This window comes from Seriola dumerili, unplaced genomic scaffold (genome assembly GCF_002260705.1).
Source record: "Seriola dumerili isolate Sdu_G_001 unplaced genomic scaffold, Sdu_1.0 BDQW01000073.1, whole genome shotgun sequence".
Taxonomy (NCBI): Eukaryota; Metazoa; Chordata; class Actinopteri; order Carangiformes; family Carangidae; genus Seriola; species Seriola dumerili.
The window spans coordinates 1,849,961-1,870,595 of NW_019174328.1; the positions used below are offsets into that span (position 1 = coordinate 1,849,961).

General features: G+C 39.1%; 3 protein-coding genes across 4 annotated transcripts; 2 read left to right on the forward strand and 1 right to left on the reverse strand.

The window, feature by feature from the left end:
• Positions 1–1,507: 1,507 nt before the first annotated feature.
• Positions 1,508–1,939, forward strand: atoh7 (atonal bHLH transcription factor 7). The gene has a single exon (XM_022743989.1). It carries the CDS (start codon positions 1,508–1,510, stop codon positions 1,937–1,939), a length of 432 nt encoding a protein of 143 aa, XP_022599710.1.
• Positions 1,940–4,761: 2,822 nt separating this feature from the next.
• pkd2l1 (polycystin 2 like 1, transient receptor potential cation channel) lies at positions 4,762–9,693 on the forward strand. The gene is made up of 15 exons (XM_022743990.1): positions 4,762–5,047; positions 5,339–5,452; positions 6,365–6,492; positions 6,595–6,848; positions 6,938–7,162; positions 7,253–7,481; positions 7,569–7,739; positions 7,831–8,012; positions 8,109–8,229; positions 8,316–8,414; positions 8,492–8,613; positions 8,695–8,812; positions 8,974–9,107; positions 9,213–9,354; positions 9,574–9,693. The coding sequence occupies exons 1-15, from the start codon at positions 4,762–4,764 to the stop codon at positions 9,691–9,693; spliced, it is 2,445 nt and encodes an 814-aa protein (XP_022599711.1).
• Positions 9,694–10,696: 1,003 nt separating this feature from the next.
• tial1 (TIA1 cytotoxic granule associated RNA binding protein like 1) lies at positions 10,697–19,947 on the reverse strand. 2 transcript variants are annotated; one of them, XM_022743732.1, is made up of 12 exons: positions 19,796–19,947; positions 19,246–19,342; positions 18,856–18,954; positions 18,644–18,698; positions 18,448–18,535; positions 16,248–16,323; positions 15,860–15,968; positions 15,111–15,206; positions 14,889–14,973; positions 14,525–14,648; positions 13,970–14,112; positions 10,697–13,328 (listed from the first exon to the last, which is right to left on the reverse strand). In XM_022743732.1, the coding sequence occupies exons 1-12, from the start codon at positions 19,822–19,824 to the stop codon at positions 13,205–13,207; spliced, it is 1,125 nt and encodes a 374-aa protein (XP_022599453.1). In that variant the 5' UTR covers positions 19,825–19,947; the 3' UTR covers positions 10,697–13,204. The 2 variants fall into 2 exon arrangements, with proteins under 2 accessions (XP_022599453.1, XP_022599454.1); XM_022743733.1 differs by lacking the exons at positions 18,448–18,535; positions 18,644–18,698; positions 18,856–18,954; positions 19,246–19,342; positions 19,796–19,947 and adding an exon at positions 16,777–17,087.
• Positions 19,948–20,635: the final 688 nt, after the last annotated feature.

Here is a 20,635-nt window from a genome sequence, read left to right on the forward strand (position 1 = left end):
TCGGACCACTACACAGATCAATTATTTATTTCACATGTGGTCCCCACTACATGAGGAACATTAATGCATCCCACATACTGTGATTCATTAAGACCACGGCACTGATGAAACATCCTCACCGACCGGTGTGCTTTCAATAACATAAAGTAGAAGAAGTGTCTACACCAGCACACAAACAGCTCTCCGAACCTCGGATGCTGCAGTAATCTTTACACCATCTTGGCCCATATTGTTAGTATTGTTAATCCCCTGATGTGCTGTTAAAATCCCTCAAATTACAGGCCACACTTACACTTCTGTTGCCTGGGGCTAATCTCAGATTATGGTTATTATCACATGGAGACCAGTTACATGAGAAGTGAAAGGAGACTTCTTAGTGGATTATGTAATTTAATAAAACCTAATAAGAAAAATGTCACATTTAATCTATAAATAGATTTGATGTTAAATTGTGATAACTACAGATTTATTTACTAAAGTATAAAGATTTAGTCACAAATTTGTTAAAATTTCCAAACAAAATGGTTGTATTTTAGAAGGAGAAAATATTGATTAAGAAATAAATAAACATTTTATTATATAATGAGGTAAAATACTGTATTTTTGCATATACAATCAAATTTGAAAAATACATTCTTAGACACAGAAGAGTGAATTTTAAATTCTATCAAAATGACACCGGTGCTTCTTTTTTTTTTTTTGCCATTTAACAACTGATATCTATATTGTTTTATGTATTCTGCTTAAACCTAATATTATGTATTTTACATTATTTGTCAATATTTCCTTTACTTTAAAGCTTAATTAAGAGTCCAAGCTTTAATTGGTAATTACAAGGTTTTTAGTGATTTTACATAATTGGTGGGAATGTAAGTTAAAGAAGGAAACATCCAGAGTCCTGGTCTTTTAAAAGTTTGTTTGCACCATCAGCTGTGGTGAGCTGAGCTACCAGATGGTAGACCTTTGGTGTTTGTGACACATGGCTCTGAGTGAAGCCACGGCCAGATAGCCCAGCCCAAGATAATTGGAATTTCATTAAGGTCTTGTTTGTGTGTGTGCTGAGTGTGCATATATATGCCTCTCTCTGTGTGTGTTTGTGTGTGTGTGTGTGTGTGTGTGTGTGTGGGTGTGTTGAGAGTGGGTGTGGGTGTATATGAGTCTGTATGGGTGAGTTTCTCTATGAGCAATATTGAGGATGGGGAGCAGGGGGGCAGGGACTCCACCTGCTGCCACCTGTTCATCTGCTCTGTCTTATAAAAGCTGCTCCTCACTGTCTCCAGGATCACAGACACCTTGGACTCTTCAGGCTGTCCACTATCTCGGGTTACACATATTTGACACTCAACACAAAGGACACACAGCGTGGACATCAGCCAGGCTGTGACGTAGAGGAGACCTCTGTGGAACCCTGAAACCAAAACTGGAAACTTCTCTGACAACCACTGACTCACAGCTGAGTCTTTCTGATCTGAGGACAATCACCGGTTTGATTCTTCAAACAAAAACCATGAAATCTCGTCGACCCAGCTGCACTGACTCTGGATCGGAGTCCTCAGAACCGGACTCCAAGAGCCCAGAGAAGTATGAGACTGCCACGAGGCGACGGATGGCGGCCAATGCCAGAGAAAGGAAGAGGATGCAGGGTTTGAACACAGCCTTTGATCGCTTACGTAAAGTGGTCCCGCAGTGGGGCCAGGACAAAAAACTGTCCAAGTACGAAACCCTGCAGATGGCCCTCAGCTACATTATGGCCCTCAACCGGATCCTGACCGACGCCAGGAGGCACAACGCTCCTCACAGGCAGTGGCTGGACCTGCAGTTTGACTGTGTGCAGCCTGAAAACTACTCCTGCCTCATGAGGTACGACTCCCCGACCGGACAGGAGTATATCCACTCGTCCTTCTCCTATGAGTTTGATGGACATCAGGTCCACGCATAAACTGCCGCCATTTGTTAATCAGTCATGTGGTTGGGTGTGAGTGACTGCGAATATTCTTCCTCCAATCTAGGAGACAGTAAATACATTTGTATTGCATTATTTTCCTTTTGTATTTATCTAGTATTGGTATGACAATCAAAAAAGCTTCTATTCAAGTTTGAAGTCTAATTTATTGTTTGCTAGGTAACCCAGCAATGTTGAGCATCTTTTTGTTCAAAGAATAGCAATGAAAGAAATGTAGTGTCATTATAATGACCATTAGATTGTACTGAAGATACAGGCAATGGTGTAAGTTTTATCAGTTATTTTGATATGGCCCTAAAATGTTGTGCAATGTTCAATGGATTCTGAGAAAATCATTGTGGTCTTGGTTAAAAGTCAATATGTAACTATTCTGTCAAAGTGTACATGTTTGTAGAGTTGAAAAATATTATGTTATTTTTCACACGCAGACCTCTATTTTGTTGAGTTATAATTTTTGATTAAAAATAAAAACTATTTTATATGAAAAAAATTTCTCTTGTTCTTTGTCGTCGTCTCTATTAATAAGTTAATATGGTAAATATGGGTTTCTTCTCATAGTACAACTTAATATTAATCTCCTATATGTAATTGCTACTTGCTAAGTATACTAGTTTTTATTATTTTTAACCATTCTTTATTAACATGATTTTCCCTTTTCATCCTCAAAAAATATGACATACTGCAGATTTAAATTTCTTAATCTTTTAGAGCATACAAGTGAAATTTATGGCGTATTTTCTCATTTCAAGAAAAACGTCTAATTAGACGCCAATTAGCTTTAGCATTTAAGCCCTCACTTTTGTCTGGTATTAAAACAAGGGTTATCACAGAGAACAAGTAATTTACAGCACATGCTTTGTTTCTGTGTCAGGTTCTCAGTAGCAGTGATGGCAGGTCATGTCCGCTGCACTGCCTCAATCTGCACTCAGGGGAATAAATCATCCTTTTGTCCAGAGCTCCTGTGCTTTGAGATAAGATACTGTTACGTCAGTGGGGTAACCAAAGTTTAAATGTTGAAAATAGACTCCATTATAGGACAAAGTACTATCATTTAATTATTGTATTCTCAAATTTTCTCTGTAGAAATAACACCTCTTGGAGTCTGCTACAGGATAGTTCAGTGTAACCAGAGATAAACCAGGATGCTACATGATCCACGCTCCGTCCATTGTTAGAGCCAACACAGCTACAGATTTAAATGGCAATCATCGTCCACTGAAAAGTGATTGTTACAGATTTGAAAAAGTTTGAATGGTGGCACAAGCCGCAGCAGATTAAGGAAGCCTGTGTACCAGATCCTGCCACGGCTTCAGCGGGGGAGCAGAAATTAAACTCTATTGTGTGGTAATGGCTGTGTGTAATCGCTCTGTTCAGAGCCGCTCAGGCATGAAGGCCCATAGCTGGACCCAAACTCTATCTGGATTAAGTAGAAGACATCTACAGCGGCGCATCAACTGTATTGTCCGAACTGCTAATACACTTCACACATCTTATTAACGTGCAGTTGATTTGGGTGGTAAAATGTGGAAATATGTTTTTGGACGGAGCTCATGTTCCAGTGTGTTTGGTTTAAACTCCTGCACAAAATAAACAAACGCATGAAAAGCTACAAAGACAAATATGTAGAGGGATATCATATATCAAATCATAGAAAACAAAAATAAAATATAGCTGAAGTATTAAACAATTTATCTGCTAATCATTGAACACTTAAATACATGAGAAGTGTTGCAGGGGGGCTTGTTGGGTTGGCAGGCAAGGTCGACATTGGACAAGGTGCCAAACACTGATACAGATGGTCGTAATGAATCACACGCCACGTTGAGTGTTTGCATACCTAACAAAACGCTTTCTGACAGTTGGCATGTCAAAAATGAATAGATGGCAGAGTCAAAAGTGCTGAGCGGTAATGAGGCGGAGACCATCGGTGACACTGCAATTACGCTCTTCATTAATTCAGTCGCGAGTGGTGAACAATTGGTGACAGAAAATGTAATCGACGTGCAATTAATTGATTTCCTCAATAGGAGCGCGTCACCAGATGAGTTGTTAATCAATGGTGACAACAATGTGCTCAGCATGTATGTAACTGAGAGGGCAAAACAAATTAAAATGTCTTTTAACTGCTGAATTATTTAGCCTCCCGTTCTCTTACAAGACATTTCCAGCAGTTTTATAGGTGGATATGTGGTAATGTAGAGATCGCTACTACAAAATGAAATTCCTTCAATTTGATGAGGTAGTAGCTGTCATTTCAGCTTCTCTCTGCCAGTTTGAAAGAGGTTTGATAGTGAGAGGGAGGACAGTGATGATTTATTTTATTGTATTTTATCAAATTCTCTGCCTTTTATTAAAATGAAAAGTATTATTTACTGTATACAAAATTTATTAGAGGTGCCTGGCCAATAAAAGTACAAAAATATCTAAAAATATCCCTAAGTTTGAAACAGCTAAGGACAAGATATGAGCTCTTATTGATTACCACTGATTGCACCCCTCATGAAAATAAGATTAAACTTCTTGTATTTGGGGAAACCCTGTCAAACTATGTCAATGTTGAGTTAGTACAACACCAATTATACCATCACCTTAATGTGTTGTAGCTGGGTCTCAATCTCAAGACTACAAAAGCTCCAGCAGAGGACCAGAGGCTCCTCCCTCGACAAAGCTTATGTCATCAACTCTTTATAATCATCCCTCCAGCAGGTGTTCAGAAGCTGCCTGCGCTGCCCTGCTTCACTTTCTCTCCTGATCCAAACCGCAGCAGTTCATAAGCAGACAAACCGGCGTCTCACAGCATGAAGTGCCTGAACAACCGGGCTGAAAGCCACCTGAGCGGACAGGTGGAGTGCGAGTTGGACACCGTGGGCAACGGTGCCTGGGTGAACCAGGGTTACTGTGGCTCTCCTCCGCCCCTTGCCCGAGCTGTCAGCACCATCTACAACCCTCAGCCTCTCTTCCAGGGCTCCATGGACAGCATTTACAAACTGGACACCCCCGGGCCGTTCCACCATCCACCAGAGGAGCCACCATCTACTGAGCAAAGCCTGGTGAAGAAAAGAGGCTGCTGCTCTGTTATCAAAGGTAGGAGTTCATCACTGTATTTCTGCTTTGAATATCAATTATACTTCTCTGGATAAATCTCAGCAAAAATTGATCTCACTGGAGACTTTCATGTCTCAATATTGTTTTTTAACTTAAAATGTCTGAACTACCTTGTTGCCTAAACAATTTTAGTCTTTCTTGAAGCATCTGCTTTCCTTTAATTCAACTTCAACTCTAAACTTTTGGTAATTTTTTTTACAATTCCTGCAAAAATACATTTGCATCATAATTATATGACTGATGACTTTCATTGATATTTTTTTTGTGTAGGTTTGTGGGGAACAACATTGACCGAAAACACCTCTAACAACAGGGAACTGTTTGTCCGAACCACGCTACGAGAGTTACTGGTCTATCTGGTGTTCCTGGTAGACATATGCCTCTGTAAGTGTTCTAACCAAAATGTCTGACTCGCACTTATTTTAACAGTCTGGATCAATCCCGACCCAAAACTATGTTCAGTTCAGCGGTCAAACATTTATTTCTTCCAACGTTTGACATGGGAAAGTGTTTTTCTGCATCAATTGTTATTTTAAGGAAAATTGTGGTTTAGATTTACACTTAAATACTTCAATACTTTCCTGGATTTAAGTTACATCATACAACCTGTTAAAGTACTTCTAGATACTCATATCCCAAATGTATGCGACACATTCATGATCCATAAAGAGATTTCAAATGTGTCTCTGGGTCTGACAAACATCTTATGCATAACAGTGTATTTTCAAATAGGTGAATTACATGTTTTCTTTCCCGTACTCATGTACCTTGTTCCTACTTCAGTATATTTCAATCAACTTTTTGTTTTTAGCAGCGCTGATCACTGCCCACCATTTAGCAGGATGTTACTGTATAGGGCACTTGGACTGTTGATTTACCCTGCTTTAATGCCTACCACAAATACCCTTCCCATCCATCTGCCTGAAAGGCATTGTCCGGCTGAGCTTTAGGAGTGAAAGGGACATGGGCACTGCTCTCTTGCCTTTTAGTGATAAGAGCATTAGGCCTCGTCCATTGTTGCTTTGTCTGAGTTAGATTTACATTGTTTGATGAGGCTATTTGTGTCAGGTCAGCGTGCTCTCTCTTCAAACAAATTACAGCTTCTAATCTGAATCAATTTGATGGCGGTGACATAAACACAGCCAAACAGCAAGTCTTGAATGAGGCTTTGCATGTCTGCCTCTGAGCTGTCTTATCTTGGACTGTTGAATGGAGCAATGTTTAGAGCTGAGCCTGAGCAAAGCCAGATAGGGATCAATTATTGGGTGTCAACAGTGTGATTACGTTGTCTTTCAGTGACATATGGTATGACCAGTTCAAGCACCTACTATTACACCAAAGCCATGACGGACCTGTTTGTGAATACAGCCGGTGAAAGTGGGGTTAAGTTTCAGTCCATTGGAACCATGGCCGACTTCTGGACTGTGAGTTTCCCGCCATATTAATTTCCTCCATTGTCAACGTAGTAAAAAATAAGAGTATGAAATTTCAATCTGCGTTCATCCACCGTCTCTTTATATAAACAGTACGCCCAGGGACCATTACTGGACGGCCTCTACTGGACTAAATGGTACAATAACCAGTCCCTCGACAGCGGGGACCAGTCCTTCATCTACTATGAGAACATGCTGCTGGGAGTCCCGAGGATGAGGCAGATCAAGATCAAGAACAACTCCTGCAAGGTCCACGACGACTTCCAAGACGAGATCACGGGATGTTTCGATGTCTACAATGAGAAGAAGGAGGAAGACTTCAGCTTTGGTCTCATTAATGGCACTGCGTAAGCCACTCTGTGCTGTTATAGACAAGAACTGCACCAAAGTTTAGGGCTTTCCTTAGCTATTTTTGTGCTTTTTTGTGCATCTGCAGCTGGAGTTACCACACAGAGAAAGAAATGAAGGGTTCCTCTCACTGGGGGTTGCTGACCACCTACAGTGGAGCGGGATACTATCAAGACCTGAGTCGCACCAAAGAGGAGAGCGCCGTCATACTGAGGGAACTGGTGGACAACCTTTGGCTGGACCGAGGAACCAGAGCTGCCTTCATCGACTTCTCCACTTACAATGCAAACATCAACATGTTCTGCGTCATCAGGTAAGGAGCACCATTAACAGAAGCAACTTTATCCATTAGTTGGTTGGTATCCATTCATTGGTTTACCAACATTTTATGTACTTCTTTCAGGTTGGTGGTTGAATTCCCAGCAACCGGTGGAGCGATCCCTTCCTATCAGATCAGAACGGTCAAATTGATCCGCTACATCACCTACTGGGATTACTTCATCCTCGGCTGTGAGATAGTCTTCTGTTTGTTCATCCTCTACTATGTTGTGGAGGAGATTCTTGAAGTGCGAATACACAAGTTGTCCTACTTCAAAAGCATCTGGAACATACTGGACGTTGTTGTCATAATGGTAGGAAATATAATTCTTATTTGATTCAAACATGATCTTTTCTCTGATTTAGCTTCGACTCAAAATTTTAATTATTCTCCCTCCCAGCTCGCCATCGTTGCCATCATTTTCAATGTTTTCCGAACTGTCAAAGTGGACAAGTTGCTTGGCAAACTGCTGGAACACCCTGATATCTATGCTGATTTTGAATTTCTGGCGTTCTGGCAAACACAGTACAACAACATGAACGCTGTGAACTTGTTCTTTGCGTGGATCAAGGTAAAGCACAGACATCTATCACTTCAACTCATTACTTGATCTGGCTCTGGCATCGTACTAAAGAATGAGTGTTCTCCTCTTGTCCTCGTAGGTTTTCAAGTACATCAGTTTTAATAAGACCATGACTCAGCTGTCCTCCACACTGGGTCGATGTGCTAAAGATATCTTGGGATTTGCCATCATGTTCTTCATTGTCTTCTTCGCTTATGCTCAGCTCGGATATTTGCTGTTTGGGACAGAAGTTGAATCCTTCAGCACCTTCGTAAAGTGCATGTAAGAGGAGTCAATCACAGCAGCTCGGCAGGACACATTTAAATAGGACGATTGAGCGTCAACTACTTAATTCCTCTCCCTTTTTCCTTCCTGCAGCTTCACACAGTTCAGGATTATTCTTGGAGACTTTGATTATGACGCCATCGACCGAGCTAACAGAGTTCTCGGGCCAATCTACTTTGTCACCTACGTGTTCTTTGTTTTCTTTGTTCTGCTGGTAAGTCATTGTGCGACGCAAGTTGTTTGATTTAAAAATTATACAAATGAGAAGTCTCTTCATCTCTTCACGCGTTTGTTCCTCAGAACATGTTTCTGGCCATCATTAATGACACATATTCTGAGGTTAAGGAGGAGCTCTCATCCCAAAAAGATGAGCTGCAGATTACAGACATCATCAAACAGGTAAAGGCAATGAAATTAATCTAGAAATAGATAAATCAATGAATAAATAAATAAACTGATGTCTCCTTGTAATTCAGAGCTATATGAAGACATTTATGAAGCTGAAACTCAAAAAGGAGAAAATATCAGATGTTCAGAAGGCGCTACGGTCTGGTTCTGGAGAAATCGAATTCAAGGACTTCAGAGAAACTCTGAAAGAGTAAGTGACAATATATTTAAAGGGGAGCACATGCTGAATTTAGTGTTAAATGTAACCCTCACCACTCTGATAATCTTGTAGGATGGGACATGCTGATCACGAAATTTCTGCAGCCTTCTCACAGTTTGACCATGACGGGAACCAAATTCTAGACGAGGACGAACAAGAGAGGATGAAAATCGAGCTGGAGGAAAAGAGGGTTTGTGCAACAGTCTTCATTGTATGACCTGATTTACAGGATAAATGTGGTTCAATCTGTTTTTTGACTAATTTCTTCTCTGGCTGGACAGACATTAAAGTAAATGTAAGAATGAATGCAGTGAAAGCTGTTTTCATGATGGTGTTTCTGTATTTCATCAGGATGCTCTTAGTGCTGAACTCAATAATCTTGGAATTAATTATGGGAAAGAATTACTGGAGAAGCCTCCTGTAACCTCCAATGAGCAGAAGAACCACTCCAGTCAAACCTCGGTGGATCGGGAACAGTTTCTAAAGTAGGAAAGGTTTTTATATTTAACCTATGATATGTCTAAGAGAATTTAATTTCATAACAACGAACATTAACCAAAATCTGAATTACCTTTCTCTCCCCATGAAAGACTGGCCAGACAGGTTCTCCACCTTGAGAGCTCTGTAGCAGGCATCACAACCAGGATTGAGTTGATTATGGAGAAACTGGGATTACAAGAGAAAGCCAAAGGGAACGAAACAGCAGGGAAACTGTCCATGACCAGTAATGATGTGAGTAGGGAAATAAATTATAGAAATTCTTAAACCTTGTTGTATCAAATGCTTTCCTTTTTCAATGGAAGACTGAATAGCTAGGAGGCTTCACCTTACAAATATTACAGATTTTACAGATTGTAAAATGTCTTATATTTAAGCATTCCAGCAAATTAGACTTTCTTAGTTTTCTTATGATAATTACAAAATATTTCAATTTCATTTACCCCTATCCAGAGTGATGAAACTGCCTCAGATGGCAGCGTCCTGGTTTGTGTGGACAGAGGCATGAAGGCCGAGCTGTCGTCCAGGAGAGCAGCAGGTCACACCAACTCCACATATGACTGTCACATGTGATTAACCTCTGGGGAAAAGAATCTCGGGTTATCTGGAAGTCAGCTGACACATGAGGATGTACGGGTCAACCCACCAACAAATATTTTTCCTAAATTCAAACTAACAACAATTAGGTGCTCAGATCATCAATAAATTGACAGTATGATTTACACACTCAGCCATTCATTTCATGAGAATATGTAAATACTGTGTAAATACTTTTTTTGAATTTCTTTGCTTACTAGGCAGCTTCACTAGAGCCAATATAATAAACTGGTTTAAAATCAGATTTATAGGATACTACAATGTTGTAGATGAGACCTGAATGTAAATCTGTATATTGCTAGTGTTGTGTAATATACATTTATTTCAACAGTAGGTTAGAATAAAGACAGTTGTGCAATATAATCCAATATTAGGCAGTGCAATGTGCCACTCATCTGACTAACTGAATGTTTGCTTTTCTTCAGTCATTTAATGTTTATGCAGTTCCTCAGCAGCTCTCACCCCCTTGCAGTTTAGTGGAAGTCTTCAAAATAATACCCATATATATATACATATATATATGTGTGTATTTTTTTTTTTATGTCTATATGTAACACATCATTCGGTATTTATTCATCAACTTTGTCCACCTCAAGTTGTAACAGCAAATTTGATGGATGACAGTGTCTCTGGCTCTTCAGTAAAATCATATTTAGGTTAAATATTAAATACTTGGATCTGGGACATTTTATCCCAGTGGACTGGGTGTTGTTATAAAATCTTTCAGGTGTCATACTTTCCAATGTTGCCGCAGAACAAAAAGGGTAGAAGGATTATGAAGCCAAATGTATAGAAAACAGATGCGGTCTAATGAATTTGTCATTCAGATGGTAAAAATCTCAGACCCTCAGTTTAGTAATTGTTCCTGTGTCTGGTAGAGTTTCTGTAAGGACATAACTTTGCAGTGTATTTATGTGTTGCTGTCTGATGTCTGTGTAAAAGCACATTTTATTAGTGTCTAATAAATGTACCAAATGAGCAGGTTCAAATGTTTCTTTATTTGACGTGACTTCTTGAGGTTTTCCGTTAAATGGAAAAAAAGAAAAAAAGAAAAAAAAAAAGATTTCATCCTTTATTATTAAACATCACTTCTGTTGTTCAACTTACATGAATTATTGTCTTAAAAGCAAATTGCAATTACATTCATTATTTTAAGCAAGAAATATATTACATGTCATAAGCGTGCAGTTCAAGCTGAAACTTCACCCGCCTGCTGCTACGACCTCAAAATGGCACACAAACTTAAAAATGGGAAAATCCACAGTGGAAAAGAATTTAGTAATGGAGCCTCTGGAAATAACACAAAGTTTGAATTTACCAACACATCAATTAAGGCTTATGCATAAATTATATTGCTGAAATTTAATGATGGCATTTTTTTCATAACATTCTACCTACAGTATGTACATTATTTCTTAAGTTTTATGAAGGTTTGTGATCAAGGTTTGTATTTACACTCTCAGCCAACATGACCCTGTTTTGTTAAGTGAACACCCCCCAGCTCTAATAAACAAACAAAAACATTATCATGTATGTTGGCTAATACAACAGGGAAGGGAGAGTGAGCTTAGGAGGAGTGTAGTACAATGTACAAAATGGCACATATGCAAATAAAATCCAAATGGCAGGACGTCTTTGAGAAATCCTCTTGTCACAATTTGTCAGTAATTTTTAAATAGTTTATTTCGGATATATAGAAGTATTCTGTGAATGCACTGAGGGAAGCAGAAGTTCCTGCTGCCCTAATGAATCAATTGCAGAAACCTTCCACTTTCAGTGGAATTAAAGTAAAATAAAAGAATCCCAATTCATCATAAGCCTAAAACATTTGTCTTGACACAGGTCGGTGATGACTAAAAAAAGAAAAACAACATTTTGAATGATATAAAACGTGATGCAATGTAGTTAGGGGCTGGTTTTGTTGCTAAATTAAATCTAAAGTTCTTCGCAAACTCTCACAGCCATTAGAAAGAGATAACTATCAATTAACTGAGGTTAACAAGAGGAAGGAAGGAGGAAGAAAATATTTAAGATTCAATATTCCTCTAGGAAACCAGCCCCAGAATCAGCACACAGCGTCAGTTACCTTTACAAAGTTTGGGGGTTTACGCTGTTTTTACAATATTTTCTTTACACAGAAAGCATGTGCTATAGCCTTTCCCTTGAGACACAGGATTATAAATTAGTCCAATCTAGGCTACCATAAGGTGTAAACTAAAATCCATCAAAAGTCTGCAAAGAACATGCTGATCACTCTGATACAAAACATGAAAAACATATTTCTTTTTTGCTTTGAGAGCTGTGTAGGTGAAATTTTTCTTTGTACACAAAATTTACCCAAGAGATACGATACCACCTCTCACTAAAGTCTCCTTTAAAGCCACAGTTGTTTGTACAAATACTCTCTTCACATGTACTGGAAAGATTAACTACTGTCCCCGGGCCTCTATTCACAAAGCATTTTTCATTAATATATGAAAATAGGACGAAATGTCTACACACTGCATGAGCTGAAGCGAAGCCCAGACCAACATTTCGTAGGTCGGTTCATTCTTGTGGCTCATTGCAGTTTGCCACACAAATTCATGATGACTGATCATACCTGCTTGACCTGTACAACACTGTGATCACTGCGTGCTGTTTTAAAAACTGACATATCTTACAAAAACTAACTCATCAATGCATGAAGACTTGGTTTGATTTTTGTCCTCTGTTGTATAAAATGACAGAAAAATGCCCCTAGTATGACAAGTAAATAAACATTTTGACGAGGCTGTAACAAAGAGTTCTCACTTAAATATTAAAATATTATAACACCATGATGGCAAACTGAGAGCAGATATTGCTATAGTTGAATGACTCAATATTAATGTCATAAAGTTTGAGGTTTTGGGGGATTTTAATCTGTCATATTCCAGTGAGCTGTTGGAGTAACATGATGGCTTGTAGTGAGTGTGCTTTTAGCTCCACAAAATAGTTTGTTCGTATCTTTAATCTGAGAGGGGAACAATTAGTTTTGAAGTACTACACTGACTTTTTGATGGTTGTCTTTGATGTGTGATGAGAGGAAGGGCATCTGTGTCTGTTAGATACCTGACCAGTTAGCATGCTAATGCTGCAAATCCTCTTGTCACCTACTAGGTATGATTCTCATTGGGCAAAACATTCAAAAGATTGGTATGTCCTTTAACATCTACTGGACAGACAAAGATGGCTGGTTTGGCTTTACTTCAGAAGCCCAAGAGCACTTTTCCATAACAGAACTATAAATTATCATCAAATAAACTTTTTAAAAGTTCTAAGTGAAATGAACAAAGTCATTTAAAACATAATGTTAAACGGGCTTAGGAGCAACTATTAGCTACAAAGGCTTTGTGAATATGGCCCCGCCCTTCTTTTACCAGAGCAGCTGTCCAGATGAAAGAGTGCTATGTGGTCTAAAGGGTTGACAAAATCCCCTTGGTATTACACTTAGTTCAGGGCCAGCTCACTGCGTTTGGTAGCCAGCCATGCTGAAGTTGGCCAGGTTGGACATGACTGGACCAGGTGGGGCTGCAGCCTGGGCTGATGGAGATCCAAAGCTTCCCATCCAGGCCGGTGACTGGGACTGCCTGCGGAGATCCCACAAATACCTGATTAGTATGACTAGCCGCGTTTCCACAGCAGGAACCTTCCCCAGGAACCAGGAACCTTTAGAGAACTATGTGGGTTTCCACCGCAGGAACCAGGGTCTAAATTTAGTTCCGGGGTAATTGATCGACCCCCAAAAAGGTACCTGGTCGGGGGGTAGTACTTTCCAAAGGTGCAGGAACTTTGGGGGGTGTGGTCTGCAGTGCTGAACATATTCCGACTGGTCGAGTACTCGCTGCATTTTATTTCACCCGCAAAGTTTAAATGTCCGCAGTGAGCGAGCAAACACACATTTTCGTTCATGTTATGTCCTCAAAATGCTGTGAATAATGTAATTAATAATAATTTTGCATAATCTTCCCGGGACTTTAGGTCGCAGTGGAAACGCAGACAACAATAGGCCACAGGAACCTTTTAGTTAGTACCTGGCGTACATGGAACTTAAAGTTCCAGGTACTTTTTGGTGGAAACGCGGCTACTGTGGTCACTTTGTACAGATCAGCTGTATGCTGTGTCCATCTTAGAGACAAGTTAACATCCATCAGGATTCAGAGTCATTAATGACAGGTGTCAAGAGGTTTATTATGTATTAATTGAATATATACTACAGAGTAAAACTTACTCTACTCCAAATCCTTGCTGGTTCCACGTCTGGCCGTACATGCTGTAGGAGGGAACTTGCCACCCGTTGGCCACATACTGCCCATACTGCTGCTGTGGACTTCCATAGACCTGGTTCCACTGCCCCCACTGACTGTACTCAACCTGAGTGAACCCAACACAGGAAAATGAACACATATCTTAGCTGCCCCATTAGGTATGATTTCTATGTTCAATCAGGAGTAGATACTACAAATACTGCAAGAAAAGGGTCATATTAATGAAAGAAATGGAAAGTGCCCTTGTCATTTTTTCAGTCTGACAACATATCTTGGAATTTGTAATAAAGCTTCTATTTCCGTTTCATAGTTTGGGCTAAAAAGCAGGATTCCTTTAACTGCATTAATTCAAGATCTGAATCACCTTCATAGACTTATCGCTTTCAGAGGGCCATTGTTAAGACACAGACTGTAATTTCCCTGGTTCTAGTCTGACCAGAGATCTTTGTAGCATGTTGTTTTTCCCATATCTTCCCTCATTTCCTGTCATCTACCTATTGTCAGAAAAAAATAAATACCTGCTGTGGATTTTTTGCCATGTCGGGAGATTCTTTGCCCCAGAAGCACTTCACAATATGCCCTTCGATGGCTGTGCCATTTACTGAAACAATGGCATGGGCAGCACTGTCATGGGAGGAAAACCTTAAAAGGAAAACAGCAGCTTAGCAGGAAGATTTATCTCATAGGACTTATATCAGGCAATTCAGAAAATACACAGCATTAAAAACTTTGCTACCTGATCCCTCATTAAAGCGGTGAAGACAAGCCTAACAGAAAAGGTCACTGATACTGAGTGTGGAATTAACTGGCCTGTCATTAAGTCATGCAAAATGTTTGTGTTGACATCTAGAGGCCAAATGCTGCAATGGACAGAGACGCTACCTGATGAAAGAGTATCCTTTCTCTGGGAAAACTCTTATTTCCATTATTTGACCAAAAGGTGAGAAGGTCTGTCGCATGAGGTGTTCTGAAAAAAAAACAGAAACAGGTTCATGTGGTTAGTTCTCAGGCTATTTGAGGGAAGTGTACGGGAAATAATAAGACTACTATTGCAGTATGACTAAGGGCCCTAACAATGGCATCTTTAGAGAACATGACACTTGCCTGATAATCCTGACTGGATCCCTCCACAGTACACGGTACAGTTCTGTGGACTGGACTGAGTCACTACATCGTCAAACCTCAGCTGCTTCGAACCGTCTGAAATGAAAACAAACAACGTTTGGAAAATTGAAAAAATGTTTCTCTCTTTATACACAAAGTTTAGGCTTGCAATGAAACCTACGTCACAGCTGGGATTAATGACATGATAAATGTACCTAAATACTCAAAAGCCATGGACCTTAAGGTGAATTTTATCAATTTATTCGTCCTAGCTGAGAAAAATGAACTGTGAATGTTTCTGCCTCTGTTCATCACATCCATATAAGTGACGATCTCTCAAAACGCTGGTGTGTATCTTCTAAAAGAACTGCCGAAATATTGTCACATTAATAATATTTAGGTACTGGGAATCTAATTTTGTCCCCCCATCCACCTGCTGCAGGTCGAGGATTTCATTTTCCCTTTATGGTCCTGCACACTCACAGAGGTGTTTTCTCTTATTGTGGCTGATTGGACCTGTGCTCTGGGCACAACTATGCAGGGTGTTAACATGAGTTCACTGGACTCCATGTACAAATAATGATAAAGGTGTAATTTGTAGCAGGTGCAACAACGCTAAGGGGAGAGGGAGGAAGTGATCAGTCAAACACAGTGTGCAAACTCCAACATTGTTGTGAGAAGAGCTCTAATCATCCAAATTAAGTGAGACCCCCTGTGTGGCTGTAGAGCTGAAGTAGCCTTTAACTTACTGTCCTGGGCACTCTTTGGAGCTGGTGGTTTACGCGTTGCCCAGTTGGTCCTGATTTGGCGTCCTCCAAGCCATTGTCCACCCATGTTAATAATGGCATTCTCTGCATCCTATAAATCCAAATCAAACACAGTCAAGCCTCTGGATTTGATTAATCTGTAAAGTTTATTAGTGACCATAGTCAGTTCTGAGAATGTATATACTGTTTTTAATCTAAGTATCATTCAAAGTGGTGATGGTAAACAAGAAACTGTAATGTTAGATGATTTAAGTTGTTATGACTAGGGTTATGATCAATTCTATTTTAATTACTGTAAATGCATTTAAGTAAGATAATAAACAGAAAATAGAAATAACCTTCAGTCTGTGTTCTTGCACTGGAGCCTTACCAGTTTGTTGTAGAAGGACACAAATCCATACCCCTTTGATTTGCCTGTCGCCATGTCCTTCACAACACGGGCATCCCTGGAGGGAGACGTTAAAACAGCTTCAGTGCACTTTTCACTTTAAAGGCTTCAAACTAAAAAAAGGAACCACGCAAAACACACTGAACTGTGAATCCTCTACTCTGTCCTACATTAAGGTATGTTAGCTATCATGGCCTTGTACTGAGCACTGACTCATAATGTAACTTCAAAGCAAGACTTGAAAAAAAAAAAACAAAAAAAAAAACAAATAGTACAAATACATGCAGCCTACAGTATTGTTTTTAAATAAATTCAGATGTATTAATGGATCCTTGCCTCTAGAGCACCACTTTTTGTTCACTCCTCTCAACAGTAGGCTACTGATTTAAATTCACAAAGGAACAGATTATATGGATTACCATGCATTCTTAAAATCTGCTGTTGGTGCTCTTCCTACAAATAGAAATATATAGAAAATATCAAAAGAGAAAAAAGGAATTAAACGGCATACATGGCCTGTTAACAGATTTCTTTATTTTTCCTGGTCAATTCTTTACCACCAATATGGAGTATGGAGTTTGGGGAGCTGCAAATTTTGAGAAATTGACATTTTCAGTAATTTTGGAAGAGGATCATTACACTACAAACAACACTATGCAAATCAAATGAGACAATTTAAACATAGATTTAGAGGAATACATTGAGTATTGGAATTTGTTAATCTAAGCTAGGTCATGTTAATACATAGCATCTACAAATAAAGACATATGGAAAAAATGGAATAAATAGAGAAAAAAACTACATCTGTGTCTCCAGAGTGCACAGTTCCTTGCTGTTAGCCTTCAAGCTCCTGTCCAATCCTATGAGCATTTCTGTAAAATAACCAAAGTGCTATTACTTCACTGAGACCCACAACTAAAAGCTGTTCACGTTCATACACACAGCTAACATTTTGCTGACATACTGTACAGTTTACTTACCACACCCTAAATATGCAAGGAAAATCAAGAGTAGGCTAAAAGCTCACACTTCAGTCATAAAAACAGAGAGACACAATACACAGACCACAAGTAAATATCTGCAATACAGTACTTGATAACCTACAGGACTTGTGTTGTAATTAATAACTTAAATGAATATGTTCCAATCTGTCAAGAATGTTTTTTCAAAACAAAGCAATACATCTGAAAAGAGGTTAAGTCCATTCTGATATCTACTTTGACATGATGCTTATGGTTATCTTGGTCCATCATTAACTATGTTTACATGCAAGCATGTGGTGTCTTTTGCACATAATACAAATGTAACAAAGAATACATCAAGATGAAATAGATATGAAGCTGTTTTCCTGAACACTAACCATCTCTGTTGTCCTCTGAACACCTGCTCATATATCAGTCTGTCTACCTAATAATTTATTCTCACAAGAAGGTGTACATATAATACTGATTATCAGTGATCAACAATCAAAACTATAAATTGCATCCATCTGTACAGATGCTCTATCAGTAGTTTAAGCCTCCTTGTGTAATGCGAGCTTTTGTTTCCCCCTTACAGTTTATGAGTCATTCATTCTTGTGTGCTCTTTGCTAAGTGCTACTTGAATTTGTTTATTTATTTTGGGTGAGGGGGTGGGGGGTGGGGGTGGGGGGGGTATTTTATGCCTTTTTTGTATAGCCATGAGAGCCAGCAGAGATGAGAGGGAAAGAGGAGAGAGAGAACGGGAGTGACATGCCAGTAAGGTCACTGGCAAGAGTCAAACTGGAGACACTGCAGTTCAGTGTCAGCCCCTTGACACCTAGGACACGAGGATGTCCCAGTGTTTTCTATTATATCAAACCCTTGTTTTTATCCCAAAATAAAAGAATTCATCTGAGATTAGACAGTATCTTGAGAACTGTCTAGGAGAAACAAAAACCTTCAGGATGTCCTTTCAAAACAATCTTTCTTATAATATGTGATATTTATAAATATCTTTATCTTTACAGTTAAGTCAATACCCATGCCATATGCATGTAAACATGGTCACAGATGGTTCTTCCACTCAGCATAAAATTACAGAATATTATTTTGAAGTACCCTAATAGTGCCCAACTTTAGAGAAATCAATATGCTTACATTGTAGCAATTAAATTATTTCACTGCACATAAAAAGAAATATCCTTTCAAAGTGAAAACTTACGAGATTTTCCCAAAAGGTGCGAATGCAGCCTTGACATCCTCAGTGGTAATCTCAGGGCTCAAATCACCCACAAAAACATGGAAGTGATCTAGAACAAAACAAATGACAAACAAACAAACAAAGGAAAGAAACCATTTACTATTCTCTGGTGAACTTTGATTTCAACAGAGCAGAAAGTCAATAGGTGAACACTTACTGGATGTGTCTTTCTTCTGGCTACTTGGAGTGGTGGCCCAATTTACTTTGACCTCCTGAAAGCAGAGAGTTCACAGAGAGGATTTAAAGTTATAATAGAAAGCCAGGAAAAAAGAAATTTTCTACACAAAGAACAAAGATCACAGGGGAATTCTGACAACGGATGAACTTCCTAATCTCGCTTTTAATTTTAGATCACACAGGTTGGCCTACCTTTCCTAATATCTTCCTCCCATTCATGGCTGCAAGGGCTGCAGCAGCATCTCTGTGTTCAAAAAACTCCACAAAGCAATAGGGGTCATTGCTTGTATGCTGCAAGGGAAAAAGTCAAACACAGTGGTTCAAAAGGTTGGTTCTACTATTTTGTACACAACTGTGATGTACCTGCGATTTAAAACAACTGTCCATTTTCATTGCATCCACATTTCTCAACACTGGATGCAATTTAACAGAACTGCTTTAGTTAAAGATACATTTCTTTGTAACTTTTAGGAGAAAAGTGATACATAGTCACCGTTTTAATGTAAATTACTGGGCTTGGAGCATAGAAGGAAAACGAAACGGCCCACAAGAGGATATAACCTGAAAATCGTGGCTGCTTACCTCTGTGATCATTTTACAACTTTTGCAAGGCCCTATCTGGGTGAAGAGTTGCAGAATCAAAATTTCTGTTACATCCCTGGAGAGGTTTCCCACATACCTGAAGGAGAAAACAAGAGGTTCTTTATGCGCAATCTGTTACAGTTTTTTACTAGTTAGCGATGGGCTCTTACAGATAATGACACTTAAACTGAAACACTGACAGCTTACTTCGACTGATACCTTGTGGTCACTGATGGTGAGTTATTAATGTGACGAAATTTACATTTGTTTAACTGACTTATAAACCGGCCCAACGTAACGACTATCGTTAGACAGCTGTCGCTGTTGACGCTTACAGATTACATACACACACATTAAATTAGAGTGTTGTTTTTCTAATTTAACCTTATATTATCCACCTTGGCGTAAGTGGAGCATTACATTTTTATGCTGTCTAACAGTATTCACCAGGTTTGTGAAGACAGCGGGTAGCTAAGTTAGCCACCGGTTCCCTGCGCTAGCGAAGCTAACGATACCTAACGATACCAATAAGACACCTAAAATTACTTACAGGGTTTTGGGGTGGCTTTCGTCGTCCATGACCGATGTCGACAGTCAGCAGGGCAGAAAACGTTAGTTAGAAGCTAGTTAGCTAACGTTAACCGACTCCCGTGTACGCTGTCAACTACAACAACTAGCTAACTAGCTTAGAAGCTAGCTAACCGGGCGCTAGGGCATACGTCACGCTGGAAGTCCAGAGAACGTGCGTGATGACAAGCCCCGGCGAGGTCAGGGCGAAATAACAAAAACCCAGCATTTTTACAATTTCATCAGTGGAAATGATACATTTATTCAGGATAGTTGTGTTTATCGGGGGTGATTGGTTAATTAATAACTACAAAAGCCCAAACAGCGATCACATTCTATATTCATTTTGTCACATTTGGTACTGTCGGGAAGTACTTTGCAATAGAGACTTTTATTTTGAAGTAGAACGCAAGGGTAGGCTTGTTTTAATTACCGGTGTTCGACGGTTCCCAATGGCTCGAACCTCGGGGACCTTTCTAGATTTTGACTCAGGCTACAGTGTGAGAACGTGTTGAATAACACATTCATGATTTGACTAACAAATTCTGGCTTAAAGCAGTGTTATTCTAACTGTGCAAACAGTGTATTTAAGTATTTTAAGTGTTGACTGATGTATCAAAAGGGCAATAAATTTAATTGAAAACATATCTGTATCAGTCTATTCTACATAAATTAACAGACTGTCTATTTACACAAACAAACAAACAAATAATTGATTAAATAAAAACATGTTATTTAACTAATTAATCAATTAATTAATTGTATGTAAAAAAAAATAGATAAAATAAAAACAAAATGGATAAATGTTATTTATTTGAAATAT

Coding starts and splice junctions, on each gene's coding strand:
- pkd2l1 (XM_022743990.1), top strand. CDS start 4,762: ATGAAGTGCCTGAACAACCGGGCTGAAAGCCACCTGAGCGGACAGGTG. Junction 6,849..6,937: donor GGTCTCATTAATGGCACTGC/GTAAGCCACTCT, acceptor GTGCATCTGCAG/CTGGAGTTACCACACAGAGA. Junction 7,740..7,830: donor TGTTCTTTGCGTGGATCAAG/GTAAAGCACAGA, acceptor TTGTCCTCGTAG/GTTTTCAAGTACATCAGTTT.
- atoh7 (XM_022743989.1), top strand. CDS start 1,508: ATGAAATCTCGTCGACCCAGCTGCACTGACTCTGGATCGGAGTCCTCA.
- tial1 (XM_022743732.1), bottom strand. CDS start 19,824: ATGGACGACGAAAGCCACCCCAAAACCCT. Junction 19,343..19,795: donor GAAAGCCACCCCAAAACCCT/GTAAGTAATTTT, acceptor TTTCTCCTTCAG/GTATGTGGGAAACCTCTCCA. Junction 15,969..16,247: donor TGTCCTTCTACAACAAACTG/GTAAGGCTCCAG, acceptor TTGGATTTATAG/GATGCAGAGAATGCCATTAT.